Source organism: Diplotaxodon limnothrissa, linkage group LG8 (assembly GCF_057381915.1).
Source record: "Diplotaxodon limnothrissa isolate DT_005_m linkage group LG8, D_limnothrissa_male_GT1.1, whole genome shotgun sequence".
NCBI lineage: Eukaryota > Metazoa > Chordata > Actinopteri > Cichliformes > Cichlidae > Diplotaxodon > Diplotaxodon limnothrissa.
In genome coordinates this window covers 12,552,313-12,568,954 of record NC_140603.1, presented here as the reverse complement: position 1 = coordinate 12,568,954, position 16,642 = coordinate 12,552,313, and the positions used below count along the sequence as shown (strand labels likewise).

Genomic DNA, 16,642 nt, shown 5'->3' with positions numbered 1-16,642 from the left:
GAAGAAGAAGCCGCTGAATGAGCATATGTCACGTTAAGCTCACTTTAATGGTACTATCAGCTCAGTGAGGGATGCTAATGTGAGGTTATGTGAACCGGTTGTTGACAGAGGATGTGACACTGTCTCACAAAGTTCCGCGCGTTGTGCTTTCGACCAATAAACGTAATGAACTACATTGCCCATGACCACAAAGCGGAAGTGGGACGCAAGTATAACGGATGCTTGAACTTAAGGTTGACTCGTGCTCACGTAGAAGGTAGAGAGTAATGAATGAGAGCAAGTTTTGTTTTGTTTTTTAAATAAAGTCGAGTCAAATTTTAAACGTAGTTTGAGTGCATTTGTCTAATAAATTTCCTTATTTTTTCTCTCGGTCAAGAACACATGATGGCGCTCTTGTGCTCATACGATTAACTAATATACACACGAAGAAGGTGGGCAACCAATCAAAACAGCCGAATTGAAGTGTCGTCGAAATTTGAAAAGGCTCTGTAGTTTAGCTCACGGGTTCGTGCGACAGTGAATACAATGGATCCATACAACGAGGAAAACATCAAAATGTATTTTTTTGAGAATAGGTTAAAAACTTATGGGGGGTGGCCATTCGACGAAGACTGCAAGTGCACGCCGGAAAACGTGAGTTAACGTTTAAACTGAGGTTGGAAACGGTGAGCGACGCCTTACTGTTGACATGCTAACAGTACAACAGCAGCTGGCGTGAAAGCAAAAAGAAAAGCGGCTCAGATGAAATACAATCTAGCTAAACTCTGGTTTAGCTGTAGATTTAAATGAAATACAAATCTTCTGACTCCCCATCTGTATGCCTAAATACACACTTGTTTTGGCTCCTAGTCCCTAAACCTAAATGTACTCAATTTACGACAAATTCTCACATTTAACGCGCTGAAACCGACACATTAACTGCAAGAATCTATTGTTTTCCTTGTTGATTCATCCGAGTTATTTTTTTTTCCAATTAAAACTGCTTAAATTTAAATAGTAATGGACATGTAGTGATGGGCAGATGAAGCTTCACGAAGCACTGAAGCTCTTCATCCAATTGGTTCACCCCAGTGCAAAGCTTCTTGAAGCTTCATTTGCTCTAGTAGGACACCTACTGGACGTAAAAATATTAGTTGGCATGAATTTGAAGAGTGTGGCCTTTTGCACACAGCCTGTAAATGTCAACAACAAAAGGAGTGTGTAAAACATGTATATTGTAGTGATGGAATTATACTGTGTATATTTATACTGGCAGTATGGGAAATGATTATTTGGAAATGCTTAAAATGGAAATGATCATTTACTGTGAGGTGAGGTGTGGACAGCGGTTGTGCTTTTGTAATGTTGAGGTATGGACAGCTACAGGCTTTGAGCCTCAGTCCTGCCTGTTCACATTTTATTCTATAAAAACTACATTTTCACTGCTTTTATGACCTTTTTAGTGGGGAGAACATAGCTAGGATTTAATGATTTAACAAATCTTTTAAATCCTTTGTCATCCACAATGCTAAATGGCTGGGAGTCCTCAATCACCATGCTAACCAGGTCTTCATCTATTTGAGATTGTTCTCCTGAGGAAAGACAATAAAGACAAAGCACAAATATAAAAATCACACACGTAACTTATTACAGTTGTAGAATATTGTTATATCATTTAGTAATGTTACTAATATTAGTAATATTATCATGACATTTGATGGCTCACCTGGTCTTGCTCCTCAATCGGCGTTACCCTTATTCTCATGCAAAGCTCTGTAGTGCCTAAGCATGGATGAGGTGTTGCTGTTATATCCCAGCTCCCTGGCACATAGCAAACACTTCACCTTGTACAAAAGTACAGACAGCTTAACATAAATTGTATTGCACCATCAGTATTATGAAAATACATCTTCTGTAGAAATTTACATACCTTGTTGGGAGGAATAAAATCAAAATGTTCCCACACAGGTGAGGACATCCTCCTCTTCTTAGCTGGCTCCATTCTCTCCTGACTTTCTCTCATAAACCTCCAAACTGTCTCCAAACTCTCACTAACCGCAACTCTCCATCAAACACCCACATTTTGAATGAAGTCTGAGGGGTTTATATCGCTGTCATAGCTCGCGGCAAAGTTCGAACCACTTCACGAACCAGTCACCTGGTACAGCCGGGCAGCGAGGCTTCGGACGTCATCATTTTCAGCTCCTCCCATAAATGAGGCAAGCCTCGATACGCGCATCGCGGAAACGCCCCCTAAATTACTCGACACAAGCTTTGAAGCCTCGATACAGAACGTCACATCACTATGGACATGTACTGTCAATTTATTAGGTACAAGTTGCTACTATCGCGTTGGGCCCCCTTTTGCCTTCAAAGCTGTTTTAACTCTTCGTGGTACAGATTCAACCAAGTGCGGGAAACATTCAGAGATTTTGGTTCCTATTGACATGATAGCATATTTGTAGACTTCACATCCATGATGCATCCACCACATCCCAAAATCTCTCCACTGGATTGAGATCTGGTGACTGTGGAGGCCATTTGAGTACAGTGAACTCGCTGTCAAGCTCAAAAAAACAGCTTTACGCAATTCAAGCCTTGTGACATGGTGGGTTAGCCTTTTGGATGTAGCCATCAGTGGTTCTAAAGCGCTGGACATTGACAGGAACAATAATCAGTTGCCCGTGGTGTTGCCTAAATGACACTCAGTTGGTAGTAAAGGGCCCGAAGTCAGCCAAGAAGATATCCCACATACCTGAACTGTTGACAGGAGGCAGAAGGCTTCTATGTTGTTTATGCCAAATTCTGACACTGAGATCTGAATGCCACAACAGATACTGAGACTTTATAGCAGAGATTTTAATGAGCCTCTGCGAACTGCAACTCAGTTTCATGTTCTTAGCTGACAGGAGAGGCACCCAGTGTGGTCTTCTGCTGCTGGAGCCCATCTGCTTCAAGGTTCAATGTGTTGTGTGTTCGGAGATGCGCCTCTGCATACTACATTTGTAACGACTGGTTATTTGAGTTAATGCTGCTGTCAGTAGTTGTTGTTGTCATTATTATTTGTAGTAGTAGTGTTATGACAAAACAAATAGCTTATACAGTACAGTCTCAAAAGATTAATATAATGGAGTATGGAGCTCAATAACTTAAAGTCTAGATGACATACAATAAAGAAAAAATAAAGTGAGTAATAAATATATTAAATGACTCATTTTAATTAAATAAACCCGAGTGGTACGTGTGAAAAGCTCTATATGAAGTTTTGTTTTTTTTGTTTTTTTTTTCGTGCAACATGACATCTTCATTTATTCCTGCAGATGGCTAAAGCCGGCTTCATTCACACACCTTCAGAGAACAGCCCAGACATCGCCATGTGTTTCTTTTGCCTGAAAGAGCTGGAGGGCTGGGAGCCAGAGGATGACCCAGAGTAAGAGCACACATCACATTACTGGGCTCAGAAATAAAAAATAAACTGCCCAATAGTTGTTAATTTCTTCCATAAATTTAAGCCGTTCTTGTTTTTACAAGTCGTTAATAATGTCTCCAGCATGTCTTCAGTATTATTAAGCAAACTTCAAACATGTTGCCAAATTGGTGTCAAAGTTATTGCCAAGTGATTTTTGCTAACATTTTATGACAGCTCAGAACCATCTGTGCTCACCCCGGGTTATTTCCCCCTTTTTGGCTCACTCGTAATAAAAACATGTGAGCGATCCGGTGACACGAGTGTTTGGTGAGGCTTGGTGATTTATTATTTTTTTTGTTTGTTTTTCTCCTCCAGTAACAGCTGTTGACTCCTATAAGCCTTTCCTTTAATGTGCGAGAGTTTGCCTGTGACCCCCGGTCCCCCATTTTGACTCTTATTGTCATAATTAACAAGACTTGTGTTTCAGTGGCATTATTTAGGAGTCTTTGTGACTACATGCCCACAGCTCTTTACTTTCCCATCTATCTCTTGTTTTTGCCAGAAAGGAGCACAAGTCTCATTCACCATCCTGCCACTTCATTGCCCTGAAGAAAAAAGTGGAAGACCTGACTGTGGAGGAATTCTACAGATTGCAGAAAGAGAGGCACAAGTTCATCAATGTACGTTCTTTATAGGAAGTCACGAATCTGTTGTCTTGTATAATAACAATTTATTAAATAGTTTTTTGGGATATGTCTGACGAGCGAACACTTTGCCGACTAGAATAATGTCTGCTAATTATTTCCATGACAACAAGGCCTTAATTACTGATCTGCAGTTGATCTTCTTTGCTCACAGAACAAATCTTGTAATGAGGCCATCACCAAGTTTGAAGAGGCAGCCAAACTGAGGCGAGCAGACATCATCAAGACGGCCATGGGAGAAGAGTGACACAGCGACAGATTCAGATGAATGACATGAGCTCGTTTGTGTATCTGAGAAAGATGGAGAGAATAATTGTAGCTGTCAGAATTATTGACTTGTTCCTCACCAAACTCATTTTTATGTTTCCTTTGTGTGCCTTCATGTCATCTTTTTTCACGTATGTGTTTTTATCTTTTAACACTTTCTGTTTTTATGTAATCTGATATCTAATAAATATTGGATTCTGTAACATAATTATTTATGGTGTCTTTAATATAGATGTAGTCTGTTAGAGCAACATGAATCCTCCACTCAAAAGGTCTGGCTGTATTTATAATGTATTTAGATTTGATTATATTTATATAAGCCTTTGCATCTCTAGCTTTCTCCATACCACAGCTTGAAATTGAGGTTAAAGTATTTTACTCAAACACAAATGAGTGCAGCCTCTTAACTCTCCGCTATTTGCTCCCTCCGTGTTTTGCGTAAACGTGTGCGTTTCAGTGTGAATCCGAGTCCCTCCCAGACAGGAGCTGCTGCTGCTCAGGCAGGTTCTTATCTCTTTGTTACTGTGTGATCATTCATTAATTGAGAACGGAAATGAATATCGATTCCCCTTAACAATTTGATTAGTCAATTGGAAAGATTTTGGGGAGGGATATTTTTTCCTGATTACTTAGCCGGCGGTGATGAGTGCGTAAAAGCACTCCAAAGCACACTCGACAGCAGAAGACCTCCGTTACGCATGAGCTGAAGCCACCGAGTTTCACGCGTGTCTCAAACCTTAACCTGTCCAAGATGAAGGTATCTTTTGGCGCTTTCGTTATCGCAGCTGGCATCTGCGGGATGCTAAGCTTTGCCTTTTTGGCCACTTCCCTCGGCACCGATTATTGGTACATTATAGAAATGAATCCCATGAATGTCAGCGACTTTGAGAACATGAGTTCCCACTCGGGACTGTGGAGCATCAACGAAGGTAGGCTGCCACTTTTCTTAACTTTTGCCTCTAAATGCTGAGATCTAAACCCTCAACCAACATCACCGTGTTGTTAAATGTGATATTCAGGTGGGAAGATGCACACGGGCTCTATCGACTCGTTCACAGTTGACTACTCCGGGGTCTCCGATACCGAGCTGCGCATGCTGAGTGAGTCCAGAAACACCACCAGCTTTTCTGCTAATGAACTTTCACTGTCAAGGCAGCTATAACTCCGCTGATGCTCCATAATCCATCTGTTTCTACCCAGACATGCACAGTGCAATTGTGGTGATGCTTCCCCTCAGCCTGGTTCTGTTGCTCTTTGGAGGCATCTGTGGATTGGTCAGCTCCCTGGCTCGTAGCCCGATCCTCCTCACCGGCACGGCGTCGTACTTCTTCATCTGCAGTAAGTTCGGGTTCACTTTATTTACTCTGATCTGTTTAACCTTAGACCCACGAAGATCGGTCCGGATGTCCAGCTCTGAGTATTGAATACGCGTGAGGTCAGCCGCTTTGTGAGGGCACTGCGGTGTGTGAAAACGGAAAACACTTAGTTGCTAAGGGCTTTAGTGCATCCATTTACCCTCCATTCAATTCTGATCCATTAAAACACAATTGCCACAGGCCAGTGTGGCCAGAGAGCTCTATCCGAAAGAGACTGCGCAATCAATCACCCAAACGTGTCCGTCTAACACTTTGTACTTTTTATATAGTCTGTAATTTCACATCGTGTTTATTGGGCATCATGAGACCTGCACATGAGTCAGTTAGACCACAGAAGTATTACAAATATAGGTCATGACTCATATGTGGCACACGTAAATGGACTACAAGCAGATATGGGTTTTAAGAAATCTACTTTCAATGAGAATTTTATATTGCAGTTGTCATTATTTTCATAAACACTGTATTATGCAGTAAATTCGGACTATAGAAATTCTTTCATTCATACATGAAATGCATCGCATTTGGAATTAAGTAAAAACTACATGTAACCATATGTTGACGATGATACTGCTCTCCCCAAAAAATTATCTTTAAGCAAAACTTCACTCCAGAAATGTAAGCTGTCTTAATAACGACACAGCATTACTTAGGGAATCGTTTTGATTGACTTGTGATTATTAACTCTGCAACATTTATTAATAATTAACTTCTGACAGGAGGGGAAAATATGAATTAGTGTGCTGTTATTAGGGAATCGCAGTGGTTTTGTAACAGCATGTCTGTGTATCTGTATACAACCATGGCCATTTCATTAGGCACAAATTGCTAGTACTGCGTTGCACCTCATTATGCCTTCAGAGCACAGATTCAACAACGTGCTGGAAACATTTCTCTGAGATTTTTGGTCTATGTTAACATGACAGCATCACAAAGTTGCTGCAGATTTGTTGGCTGCACTTCCATGATGAGACTCTCCTGTTCCACCACATCCCAAAGGTGCTCTATTGGATTGAGATCTGCTGAGTGTGGAGGCCATTTGAGTACAGTGAAGTCACTGTCATGTTTGAGAAAACAGTTTGAGATAATTTGAGCTTTGTGACATGATGCGTTATCCTGCTGGAAGCAGCCAATAGAAGATGGGTACACTGTGATCATGCCAAAAACAAAAAATGATCCAGACAACATTACACCAACAGCAGCAGCCTGAACCACTGATACAATCTCTGTAAACCTTGGAGATGGTTGTGAATGAAAATCCCAGCAGATCAGCAGTTTTCTGAACCAGCTGCTCTGGCAACAACAACTATGCCACATTCAAAGTGACTTAAATCACCTTTCTGATGCTCAGCTTGAACTTCAGCAGGTCGTCTTGACCATGTCTCCATGCAGTGTGCATCAGGTTGCTGTTACATGACCAGATAATTAGGTCTTCTCTGCTTACTGTGGGTCTTTTGCATCCTCTTCATCAGCCCCTCAATCAACCGACTCCTCCGCTAACAAGCATTTGAAGAGGCTTACCTAACAAAATGGCCAATGACTGTATGAATTACACAGATTAAAGGTCAGGCTGCCTCTTTTAGCACACATCTTTCGATTTTGCTCCCCTAAACTACTGTTCCTGCTTCAAATTCAGCACATCTTAAATTTTAAAGCTTTATAATTCAACTTCAGTGGGTTTGCTGAAATTGATATGTTCTCATCGCATCATTAATCAGTGAGGACCGTTTGCCTCAAAAAGATGGCCGGAGCAAACTGGCATGTGTTAAGACACCCCAGTTGTGAAAGAGACAAACAAGACGAAGATAATATTCCAAATGTTTCAGCCGCCATGTAAAATGTTGAACCTGGTTATCTGATCCAAATTCAGAACATGATCTGAGTAAGAATAGCTTAGTTAGAGCTGAATTACTCATTTGACTTTTGAATTAAACAGTTACAGACCACAGAGCTGTTTCTTTTTGGTGTGTATTGAATCTGTGCCGGGCGATAACAGAAAAAACTGAAAAACTAAAAAACAGGAAACTGTAATAAAAGTGGCATTCAGGTCACAACTAAGACAGAAAGTGTTAAGATGTCATGTATCATGCACCTACAGTGATTATTAGTTTAGTAGCTCAAAAAGCTATAAATGTGAAATAGTTAGATTACTGTTAATGCCATTCTCTTAATCTAGCTATTTCCAGTAATTAAGTTATTCTTGTCTGCATAAATCTAGCGCCTGAGCTTCTGGATCTCCTGGGCGCTCTTCTGCCAACGCCTTATGACCTCCATAAATGGGACCTTGTGATAGACAAACACATACTTAAACAGACTCTTCATAGTCTCACTTTAACAAGCAGCACATGGTTAAGTGTGGAATAAAATAAAGTCTTGAATTAGATTGGAGTCATCTTGTGAACTTGTTGACTGTTGGACTTTTTAAAAGACCTCAGCCTCCGAGCCGGGCATTTCTTAATCTCTCTCGATTTTGCCACTCTGCTCTGTCGTTGGGCGCTCTGCTGCTCTTAGTTGTAAGCATTTAATTAACTTTTAATGTCGGAGTATTTTTAGAGTTAGCCCATTAGTAAGCGTGCAGTGCATTTATGAACACGATTGTAACGTAGTGTGATGAGGAAGACAACAAGAGTTTTGCTATATTACAGGATGAAGTCTTTAATTGTTCATTTGCACAACACAACCAAAATTAAAATTACCAACGGCTAATATTGGTTATCTCAGTGCAGCGTTCTCCTGAGAAGCCTCGGGCCTTGGCATTCGTGCAGATGTTTACATTAACCGCCCACTTTAACATTGTTCCAGACTGAGCACACACACCCCCATGGCAACGGCGTTTCAGTGCTGGATACAAACCGTGTTTATGAGTAAATAACTATGAATGGCATTCTGTTGCTGTCTGATTTGCAGTGCCTGAATGTGACATTAAAACAAATGCTTCAGCAGCAGAAGAGGGGTTAAAAACAGAAACATTTCTGTAGTAAGTCTTGACCCACTCTTAATATTTTGCATCCAAGCATTCACACTTTCTTGTCATTTTTTTAAAAAGTGGTCGTGAGCAGGCTTTCTGAAGGCCTTTCAAAGTTTTTCTTTGGACATTGACAGCTTTTTCACTCATTTTCAGTCCGATCCTCGTAACTTCAAAATTTCAGGGGAATGTTTTTTATCTGTTAAGCCACATAACACTGATCTATGAATCATTCAAGCATAAAAACATACTTAACTGAGACAGTGTTGTGGCTACAAATAAACAACAATTTAACAAGAAACTTCTGTTCCAGTTTCTGTTAAATCTAGCTGAACCAATGAAAAATGGAGAAGGAAATGCAGTTTGTGGTATTTTTGTGATTCACAGAGAGCTATTAGCTAAAAACTTGGCCTATCTCAGCGTGGTTTGCAGTGTGTCCTTAAAAAATTCAAAAACTGGACAAGTGGAGGTTTGTATCTGACCCTTGATGAAGCCTCATCAGAAATGAGCTCAATGTAAGGGTGGCTGTCAAGAAATCATTCTTAAGTTAGAAAAACAAGAAAAACGGTTGGGATGAATTTCAGCCATTGGTTAAAATCATCAATCTGTTTGGTGGAGGTCAGGATAGAGGTACAACAGTGAGTGTCCATAGCGATCTGTAAAACATGATGGTTTGGAGCTGCATTTCAGCTAGTCGTGTTCAGGATCTTTTTAAAACTGATGGAATTCTAAATGCAAAAATGTATCATCAGCTTTTGATCCACCATCTGGAAAACATCTTAATTAGAAATGGGTTCATTTTTCAGCATGACAATAATCCCAAACACCCCAGCAAATGTCAATAGTTTCCATGTGTTCATTCAATCAGTAGGCCTGAAACATTAATGAAACTTCTTAGTTCAGAAAGAGCTTTAAGGATCACTCCTAGAAGCCTTTCAAGGGGCAAAAAGCTGCTTAAGGGTTATGTTGAAGTGATCGTATCAAATATTGACTTTCATTTCAACTCATTAGAATTGTACCAACTCTGTTTTTGCTTTATTTACTGCATTTCTATATGTCTTTGCAGATGTTTCGATACATCTCTGCAACTATTTTACCATTTTTGTAGCAATCTCTAAAGAAATGAAAAGTCCCTCAAGACTTTAGTAGCTGTTTCTTTTCAATAAATCCCCCGATTTGTAAGATGGCAAATAAAAGTGGTTATTTGAGCAGATACTAGTGTTATTACGTAGGCACTCTCATTTTTGCACAATCAGTTGGTGAATATTTGGTCTAATGTCTGTAAAAAAAAAAAAAAATTCAAGACAGTCTATTAATCTCTTAAGATATCGAACAAAAGAAGCGAACCAACTTGACATTAAGATGCCTATTCTAACTAAATCTAATCTAAACTTCAGTGACACTCACGTCCTGTTACAGGATATAATGAAAAGCGATAGTTTTTACACTGAATAAAATATATCTTTGATTTGATTTCTTTATTTCTATTTTTTTATTTATTCTTTTAGCTGTCTGCTCAATCATTAAAACTGATTACACACCTGATGAAAAATTATTCCATTACTTGACTTCCTTATCTCTATTATGGTAAAAGTTGTCTTTCCTATATGCGCTGCAGTTCAATCATTTCCTGTCTCTCTATTTGTTTCTTGGCAAAGTGCATAAAAATGAGGCGTCAGATGCGGTTTCCTCATCATATTCCTAGTTTGTTGCACCTTGGGGTGTAATTGTAATAAAATCTTTATTAGTCCCGCCCTGGGTAGCTTCATTTGCATCCCCTTAAAACCAGTAGCAAGCTGTCAGAATTAAAAGGGTTTCCAATAGCAACACTGTGGAACAGTGTGTGTGTGTGTGTGTGTGGGTGGGTGTGTGTGTCTCAGTCTAGTCTCTGATGAGTAGAATAACAGACAATCCATGCGTCAGTGCTGTTCCTGTCTCTCATAATATGAGATTCTGGGCAGCTTCATGAGTTACCGTTCTCAGCTCTCAGCACAGAGCTCTGACTAGAACACATTTCCGCTTCAGAATTGCTGGAGTACGATGCCAGCTTGTGCAGGTGTTTGCTTCTAAAATGCTATCCTCCTCAACAGGGTATATAATTTATTGTCACCTCTAAACCTGGAACCAAACTAATAGCAGATCCAAATAAGGATTTCCTTTATCTATCTCGCCCAGAACCCTGATACAGGATGCAGGTTTGGTGAAAACTCTGAGTTTGTTAAACTTGAGATCGAGGAAAATGCAAAGCTTTCAGTTCCATAAAGGAAGCCAACTTAAATCCCAGGTTATCTATTGAGCTAAAAGTCTGGGTTTAATCTGTCTCCTCTCCTCCTGCTACGTCTGAACTTTCTGTTTCATTTCCTAATTCATACAGTCGATATCACAGCTCCTATTTGCTTTGCAGAGACTGAGCTCTTTACAAGCACTGAAATGTCAGTTAGATGTTAACATAACTTTTATAATAAGGGCAGAGAAATTGGGAATTTATTATCAGCTCAGAATAAAACTCATAAAACTAATCAGTATGACGATTTAGACAAAAAGGCCTCTCAGTAATAATCAATCATTTTTCATGTCATAATTGGCCACACTGATGAAAACATTTTGTTGGAGAAAATGTTAAGTGAATGTGACACTAAATCTGGACAAAAAGTAACCACCCCTCATTCATCTAAGTTATTTTTTTGCTTCTAAGAAGCAAAAAATGGTTTTGAGCAATCTTTTTCAAAACCAGTTGAATGTAATTTGTTCCCATTACTTTAGTCAATCTACAAAAAAATGCCAACGATAACACTCTCTGACAGACATAAAATAGTATTTTTGCACCGACGAGGTGATTCTGAAAGAGCTATTAGCCAAAAATTCAGCATGTCTGAGAACGGTGTGTAGTGTTTCCAGTTTAAGTGGGGGACAAAAGAAGTAGTGTTAGGACTAAAAAACTATTTTCAGCTGATTCAATTTTCAATTCAATGCAGTTTTATTTATAAATATACAAATCACAACAACAGTTACCTCAAAGTATTTTATACTGTAATGTAAAGACCCTAAAATAATACAGAGAAAATGTCAACAATCAGACCCTCTATGAGCAAGCACATGGCAATAGTGCGAAGAAAAAACTCCCTTTAAACAGGAAGAAACTTACTGCAGCATGGGAAGCCCCCAGCAGCCAAAACAAAGGGAGGATTCAGAGTTCCCTGATCCAGCTCTAACTATATACTTTAAATATACCAGTTTTGACTGCTTTGAATCTGAAGACCCTGAACTTACTTGCCTCTTCCTGTGTGTATATGTGTGAATCTCCAGGTCTGCTGACTATGTGCGGCGCCAGTCTCTACATCATTTACTCGAACCAGGCACTGGCTGAGACTGAGAGGCTGGTGGGTCAGGAGGGTCTGGCCTACATTCACACGTCTTTCGGCTGGTCCTTCGGTCTAGCCTGGCTCTCCTACGGCCTGGAGCTCCTCACTGGAGTACTGTTGCTTACAGCTGCACAAATGGCCAAGCTCCAGCACACCAGTCCCATCATGGCCTAACATAATCAGTGCAGTGGGCCTATGGTGTTCTAGATGAGAACTGAACTGTGTGTGAATACTAGAGAAAGGAAAGGATGACGATGCGGTGTGATTCTACCTTCACACAGACTCCAAAGGCTATCATAAAAATTGATGTGGAGCGAACTGTTTTATGGATCTATTTTCCTTCAGTTTGGGCAGTTCTGACTTTCTGACGATGAGGTCCAAGTAAGGAGGCGGATTTATACTGTCAATTACATTTGACCAATGACGCCCTCTTGTGGTGGGGGTTGAATTTGCACCTCATACACGGAGTGTATCTGTTGATCATACTGTTGTGCCAAACTAAACTGACAAGCTTTCAATTCACTATAATATAATGTTTCTTTAACTTATCTCATATGAGTCGCTTTGTTTGTTAATATATATGTTAATATATATATATATATATATATATGAGAGAGAGAGACTTTTGTCATGCAGATTAATTTGATGAAAAGTGAAACCGTTTTTTTCAGTAAGTCTCATGTGTTGTTTAACACTGTTCTACATAAGTTACACGTTTTTGTATTAGTGTTCAGTGCGACTACAACACTGAGCCAACTTGCTGTCCCATTTCTCATGTTCTTTTGGTATCTCTGTAACAAATTTTAAATCCAATGGAAAGTTTATTGCATAATTAATCTCGTGTCAGTATGAAATTAACTACATGGAAAATAAATAGATACACTTAAACCAAGTTTTGCTGTTATAATAACTATTTTCTAGTAGTTTTTAACCCAAAAAATCAAAAAGGGGCCAGAGAAAGGTAACACAAGTATGTCAGTCCTTCTAATAAGTGTAAATGACTACTCTGCAGTGGACTATTAATTATCATAATTTTGTACTTTAATTTTCCATTGTCATTAGAACACATCACATTAATGAAATTATGAGCAAAAAATAATTAAATCTCTTTCCTTTTATTGTTAATTTTATTGCCAGCCAATAGAACAATTGTGAAGTGGTTCAAAGAGGCTCAAAAACTACAGTCATGTGGAAAAGAAAGTACAGAAAGAAAGAAACAGTCATATGGACAATGAACAGGTACAACATTACCTCTTAAATTCAAATTAATACGGTAGCAGCCAGGCGCTGGTGCTCAAATCCACTTGATTAATTTATCATCAGTGTCAGCATCTCTATAAAAGCAGATGTTTTGGCAGTTTGCTGGTCTGGAGCATTTGAGTATTTGTTAAAACGATTCCACAATCTTCACAAGAATGAACGTCCCAGCAAAAGGGCATCAGACCATTCAATGCTTATAGAAAAAAAAAACCCTGAGCGATATCTCAGACTCTACAGGCCTCGGTTAGCATGTCAAATGTTCACGTTTATAACAGCACAATTATAAAAATACTGAACAAGTACTGATGTTTGTTTGTTTTTTTAAAGGATTGGCAGAAGAACATAGCATCGCAATTTAGGTTTGTAGAGTTGCATGTGAACAAACTACAAGACTTCTGGAAGCATGTCCTTTGGACAAAGAAGACAAGGATGGAGATGTTTGGTGGAAACCAAACACACTATATCAGCCAAACACCTCATACTAACGATTAAGCCTGGTGAGCATTAGAGATGTGATCGTTTGGGCTTGTTTTTACCCACAAAAGCTGCACACCTCGCAGTATCAACACAATCACAAACTCCTCTGTATACTGAAGGATTCTAGACTTAAGTGTCTATTCAGGTCGAGATGAATCCATGCTTTTTATGCTGTTTACACCAAATTCTTACCTTGCAATCTGAGTGTCGCAGCAGAAACTGAGACTAAACAGACCAGGTTACTTTTTCCAGTCCTCTACTGTGCAATTTTTGTGAGCCTGTGTGAAATGTAGCCTCAATTTTCTGCTCATTTGCTTTGAGGTTCGACAAAGTTATTGTCTCAAAGTGATGCTGAAAAACTAGATGATGCATTTGTTACTTTAAGGCTTGACTATTGTAAATCATTATTATCTAGTTACTCTAAAAGCTCCCTGAAAAGTCTTCATTTCATCCAGAACACTCCTGCAAGAAGACTAACTGGAACTCGAAAGGTTTCCACGTTACCATGGTAAGCCTCTCTGTTTCTGGTTCCCTGTTAAATTCAGATTTTTAAAAATCTTTCTCCAAACATACAAAATCTTTATTGATTAAATGTTAAATACCTCATAGTACCTTATTATCTGAACAGAGCACTTTGCTCTCACACTGCAGGCTTAGTTGTAGTCCCAAGGATATTTAGAAGTAGAAAGGGACCCTCTTCCATGAAACCAGCTCCCAGTTTGGATTTGGGATAAAAACACTTTCTATTTTTAAGATTAGACCTAAAACTTTTTTTTTTTGATGATGTTGATTCGTTAGGCCTAAATCAGGTGAACCTGAATCCTCTGTTAGTTATGCAGCAATAGGCCTTGGCTGCTGAGGGGTGCTCAGCATAATGCACTTAGCATTATTTCTTCACTCACCTCTTTTTACTTTGTGTCTTTTTACACCACTTTGTATTTAATCATGAGCAATTATTGAACTCTGGCTGTCTTCTGTCACCCCCCCAACCGGTCACGGCAGATCGCTGCCCCTCCCTGAGCTTGGTTCCCCCGGAGGTTTCTTCCTGCCAAGGAGTTTTACCTTCCCACTGTCACTGAGTTGCTCAAAGGGAGTCCCAAGGAAAAAGATAAACGCTCCTCTGGTTGTGCTTCATATGTGATGTGCTGCCTTCAGGCTAAATGCTAACTGGGGTTTCTCTCTAATATTTTAGGGTCTTTATCTTACAATAAATATACATTGAGGGGACTATTACAGTGAATTAGCAGCATATGAATAGAACAGAACTGAATTGAGCTGTTCTTCATATCTTGACTGTAATGACTGGTTATTTGTGAGTTAGTGTTCACCATCTTGAAGCAGTCTGCCTGAACGACACCTACACTGAACAAAAATATAAACGCAACACTTTTGTTTTTGCTCCCATTCCCCATGGGATGGACGTAGAGACCTAAAATTCATTCCAGATACACAATATAACCATCCCTCCCAAACAGTGGTCACAAATCAGTCCAAATGTGTGGTAGTGGACACATCTGCCATATTGCGATAATCCATCCCACCTCACAGGTGTGCCACATCAGGATGCTGATCTGACATCATGAGTAGTGCACAGGTGTACCTCAGACTGCCCACAACAAAAGGCCACCCTGGAATGTGCAGTTTTGTCTCACAGCAAAATGCCACAGATGCCACAAGCAATGAGGGAGCGTGCAATTGGCATGCTGACAGCAGGAATGTCAACCAGATCTGTCGCCCGTGCATTGAATGTTCATTTCTCAACCATAAGCCGTCTCCACAGGCGTTTCAGAGAATATGGCAGCACATCCAACCGGCCTCACAACCACAGACCTCGTGTAACCACACCAGCCCAGGACCTCCACATCCAGCAGGTTCACCTCCAAGATCGTCTGAGACCAGCCACCCAGACAGCTGCTGGAACAATTGGTTTGCACAACCAAACAATTTATGCACAAACTGTCAGAAACCGTCTCAGGGACGCTCAACTGCATGCCCGTCGTCCTCATCGGGGTCTTGGCCTGGCGTATACGACAGCGTGTACCAGTTCCCACGAATATCCAACAACCTCGCACAGCCATTGAAGTGGAGTGGACCAACATTCCACAGGCCACAATTGACAATCTGATAGACTCCATGCGACGATGTGTTGCACTGCATGAGGCAAATGGTGGTCACACCAGATACTGACCGGTTCTGGGTCCCCAGACCCCCAATAGTGCAAAAAACTGCACATTCCAGGGTGGCCTTTTGTTGTGGGCAGTCTGAGGTACACCTGTGCACTACTCATGATGTCAGATCAGCATCCTGATGTGGCACACCTGTGAGGTGGGATGGATTATCTCAATATAGCAGATGTGCCCACTACCACACATTTGGACTGATTTGTGACCACTGTTTGGGAGGGATGGTTATATTGTGTATCTGGAATGAATTTTAGGTCTCTACGTCCATCCCATGGGGAATGGGAGCAGTAACAAAGGTGTTGCGTTTATATTTTTGTTGAGTGTATATGTGCACAGAATTGCTCCCACATGATTGGCTAGATTAATCAGCTGTTTAATGAGAGTGTACCTAACAAAGTGTTGAGTGTAGATATTTAGTATGGTAATGGTTGACATTGAGGACAATAAACACACACTACAACTTCAAGTGTGACCTTGATTGCTCTTACTGCAGACACTGTGTGTGTGGTTCAAACATCATAGATGCACACAGCATTATTTTGAGAAAAAGCATGAAAAATAAAAGGAATGGGTATTCCCTTGTCATAATTTTAATGCGATGACACCTTCCATGCACAATTACAAACATCAGTGATTTGAAAAAAAAAAAAGGCACAGACA

At 40.0% G+C, this 16,642-nt stretch overlaps 2 protein-coding genes across 3 annotated transcripts; both read left to right on the top strand.

Moving 5' to 3' along the window:
• The first annotated feature begins 525 nt into the window (after positions 1-525).
• Positions 526-4,339, top strand: birc5a (baculoviral IAP repeat containing 5a). Its single transcript, XM_085360529.1, has 4 exons — positions 526-633; positions 3,300-3,409; positions 3,951-4,068; positions 4,247-4,339. The coding sequence occupies exons 1-4, from the start codon at positions 526-528 to the stop codon at positions 4,337-4,339; spliced, it is 429 nt and encodes a 142-aa protein (XP_085216655.1).
• Positions 4,340-5,110: 771 nt separating this feature from the next.
• On the top strand, positions 5,111-12,236 carry tmem235b (transmembrane protein 235b). 2 transcript variants are annotated; one of them, XM_085360528.1, is made up of 4 exons: positions 5,111-5,288; positions 5,379-5,450; positions 5,560-5,697; positions 12,007-12,236. In XM_085360528.1, the coding sequence occupies exons 1-4, from the start codon at positions 5,111-5,113 to the stop codon at positions 12,234-12,236; spliced, it is 618 nt and encodes a 205-aa protein (XP_085216654.1). The 2 variants fall into 2 exon arrangements, with proteins under 2 accessions (XP_085216654.1, XP_085216653.1); XM_085360527.1 differs by having other exon boundaries at positions 5,379-5,459.
• Positions 12,237-16,642: the final 4,406 nt, after the last annotated feature.